Source organism: Poecilia reticulata, linkage group LG16 (genome assembly GCF_000633615.1).
Source record: "Poecilia reticulata strain Guanapo linkage group LG16, Guppy_female_1.0+MT, whole genome shotgun sequence".
In the NCBI taxonomy this organism is placed as follows: Eukaryota; Metazoa; Chordata; class Actinopteri; order Cyprinodontiformes; family Poeciliidae; genus Poecilia; species Poecilia reticulata.
In genome coordinates this window covers 206,904-210,090 of record NC_024346.1, presented here as the reverse complement: position 1 = coordinate 210,090, position 3,187 = coordinate 206,904, and the positions used below count along the sequence as shown (strand labels likewise).

Sequence of the window (3,187 nt, the reverse complement as noted above, 5' to 3'; positions counted from 1 at the left end):
GCTGGATCCCGGACCGATGAAGACCAGAACCAGGCTGACTCTTCATCGGTCCGGCTGGATCCCGGACCTCCACTGTGGCTGTTGACTCTGTTTGCGTGTGAAAGTTGGTGTAAATGCAGCAGAGTTGAAACCATCCAGAGATCATTTAACGTTAAAGAGTCTGAACTAGAAGTTCAACGTCCTCCCTTAAAGGTCCCCTGATCAGGTCAAAGGTCATTCTTTGAGAGCCGAAYCCTCAGATGAGGTTCAACTAAAACTGGTTCTGGTGAAAAGATGAATTGGTGATAAATCATAGATTTAATGAATAAATACTGAAGTGTGTCCAGCGTGGACTGAAAGAGAACCTGGTTCTGGTTCTGGTTCCGGCCCGGTGAAACTGACTCTGGGTGTCTGCAGGGCTGCTGGCGTCGCCGCAGTCGGCTCCAGGAAACCTGGACAACAAGATCAGCGAGAGCCGGATCGGCACCGGCAGCCGAGAGAACAGCACCGTGGACTTCAGCAAGGTGAGCAGCACAGGCCCGGTTCTGGACGCCCGGTTCTGGACGCCCGGTTCTGTAGTTGGTGGGAATCTTTGGTTCAATTCAGCAATTTTTTAGTAACATAATTATTCATATTTTGTTGGTAAAACCCAAATTAATCCTTCATTTTCTGTTTTGTTTTTTTCTGCTCGTCCCGTCTCCATGGCGACGGCGGGACATTCCCGTCTCCATGGCGACGGCGGGACATTCCCGTCTCCATGGCGACGGCGGGACATTCCCGTCTCCATGGCGACGGCGGAACATTCCCGTCTCCATGGCGACGGCGGAACATTCCGTACTGTTACAAAATGGAGGCCGACTGACGGCTGATTGGGTTTTTATTTTTTTTAATGCATTTTAGGACGTTTTGTACTGATTCTGAAGTAGAATCATAATTCTGTTCGTTTTATTTTTAAGGACAGATCTGATGTTAGCTTTGTTTATTTTGTAGACTCAGTTTGACCAGTAGTCCTGCATTTATCGCCATGGTTACGCTTGATTCTTGATGTCATTGCAAACATTTTAAAATAAGAAGGAAAAAGTTGCTGAGTCACTGTTTGCATTGGGGATTTCTGCTTCTTCTGGAATCAGAACCAGAAACCCAAATGGATCCAAATCTTAAAGCTCAATCATCAGAACCTTCCGGGTCCAGAGAGGGACAGATTAACACTGCCTTCAGGTCCGGGTTCTCCAGAACCAATCAGAGCTGAAATCTGACGGGAGGGAAGGAGAGTGGACGCGTCTCTCTGCTCTCTCATTGGACAGGAAACAGGAAGTCCTCCAGTGGTGGGAGACAGAAAAACCTACGATTGGACAGAGAGACTGGTTAAATCCAAAAGGTTCTTGTTATTCCACCGGGTCAGAACCATCAGCTGAAAAAATCCTCAGTTAAACTGGGATGGTGGAAAATCTGGAGATGGAATCAGAACGATATCTGGGTCGGACAAAGTCCAACTTCCTGTGATTAAACTCTGAGCAGTGGATCTGGGGGGCGGGGCCTTCCAGGGATGGTCCAATCAGAACGTGTGTGTCGGAGGGTGACGGCTCGTCTCTCTGCAGGACTGTAACTGTGTGTGTTTGCTGCCGGCGGCCGACAGGAAGCCCGCAGTAAGTCAGCCGTCGCCCAATCAGAGGCCTTTGTCGTGGTTGGTGCTCTGTGATTGGTCGATGCTCGCTGTCGTTTCAGTGATTGTTGTCCGCTGTGATTTTGATGTCGCCAATCGAACGTTGTGTTTTTACCCCTGAGGTTTTGGGACGGATTGGACCCAACAGCACTCCACCTGAAGCCGTATCAGTCCGCCTCTGAAAGTAGTCCCTGACATGTTCCTCCTGTTTCAGATGTTTTTCTGAAATTAGTCAAAATGATCCCAGTGGTCCAGCTGAGTTCCTCGGTTTGTTTGGACCTGAGCCGATTCTGAAGGGGCTCATGGTCCTGACTGGAACAGGAGTAACGTGGCAGCAGTACCAGGATCCGGTCCAGGAGTCTGAGTTCTGGTTCTGTTCCAGGTGGACATGAACTTTATGAAGAAGATCCCGCCTGGCGCCGAAGCCTCCAACGTCCTGGTGGGAGAGGTGGACTTCCTGGAGCGGCCCATCATCGCCTTCGTCCGCCTGGCGCCGGCCGTGCTGCTGACGGGCCTCACTGAGGTTCCGGTACCAACCAGGTGAGATCAGAACCTGCTGGCTTGGTTCCCATGGCAACTCTGGTCCATTTCAAACCCACAGAGTGAAACCAGAAGCTGCTTATGAACCAGAACCCATCAGGAGTTCTGAAGCGTCTCTCCGGTTCTGCTTCAGGTTTCTGTTCCTGCTGCTCGGTCCGTTCGGGAAAGGCCTGCAGTACCACGAGATCGGACGCTCCATCGCCACGCTGATGACCGACGAGGTGAGCTGAGCGACGCAGGAGGTTCTGGTCTGGTTCTGGTGCGACCCAAACGGAGGAGCCCTCTCTAACCTGCCCGGTTCTGCCGCAGGTCTTCCATGATGTGGCGTACAAGGCCAAGGACCGGAACGACCTGCTGTCCGGCATCGACGAGTTCCTGGACCAGGTCACGGTTCTGCCGCCGGGCGAGTGGGACCCCAGCATCCGGATCGAGCCTCCGAAAAACGTCCCGTCTCAGGTGAGAACCCGCCTACGGAGGCCCAGGAGGGTCAGCAGAACTTCTGTTAGCATCAGTTCCATTCCAGCTGCAGCAGAATGAAACTGTTCTGGCAGATCTGTTGAGTCTGACTCATGAGCTGGAACGACATGGGCACAGATTAAACAAATGCATGTAAAAGTTACATACGGCAGTTTTAACACATTGGAAGCTGGAGATGATGCTAGCAAGTTCATCTTAAATGTATGTTTTAGCGTTAAACTGAAATATGCTAAAACTATGCTAGCATTACTTCTGTTTTAGCAAAACTTCCATTTTAGAATAAATTACATTTTTGTAGCAAAATAACAAAACGGACGCTAAGCTAGAAAGGTTATAACTTCTGATTTAGCGTATTTCTGTCCCATCTGTGTCTGCAGGAGAAGAGGAAGATGGCGGCGCAGCCTAATGGCTCCGCCCACTGCTCAGAGTCTGTGAAGGAGACGGAGGATCACACGGGCCCAGAGCTGCAGCGGACGGGCAGGTGTGTGTGTGTGTGTGTGTGTGTAGCTGTGTGTGTGTGTGTGTGTG

At 50.8% G+C, this 3,187-nt stretch overlaps 1 protein-coding gene across 4 annotated transcripts in view; it reads left to right on the top strand.

The window, feature by feature from the left end:
- The window catches only part of LOC103477491 (sodium bicarbonate cotransporter 3-like), a 28,700-nt gene that overhangs the window by 19,807 nt on the left and 5,706 nt on the right, over positions 1–3,187 (top strand). For 3 of the 4 annotated variants that reach the window (XM_008430636.1, XM_008430637.2, XM_008430635.2), the window contains exons 7-11: positions 397–503; positions 2,025–2,182; positions 2,316–2,403; positions 2,492–2,638; positions 3,037–3,140. In XM_008430636.1, coding sequence (XP_008428858.1) covers positions 397–503; positions 2,025–2,182; positions 2,316–2,403; positions 2,492–2,638; positions 3,037–3,140 — 604 coding nt within the window. Of the gene's footprint in view, positions 1–396; positions 504–1,577; positions 1,626–2,024; positions 2,183–2,315; positions 2,404–2,491; positions 2,639–3,036; positions 3,141–3,187 lie in introns of all 4 variants that reach the window. The other variant, XM_017309381.1, reaches the window with a different exon arrangement.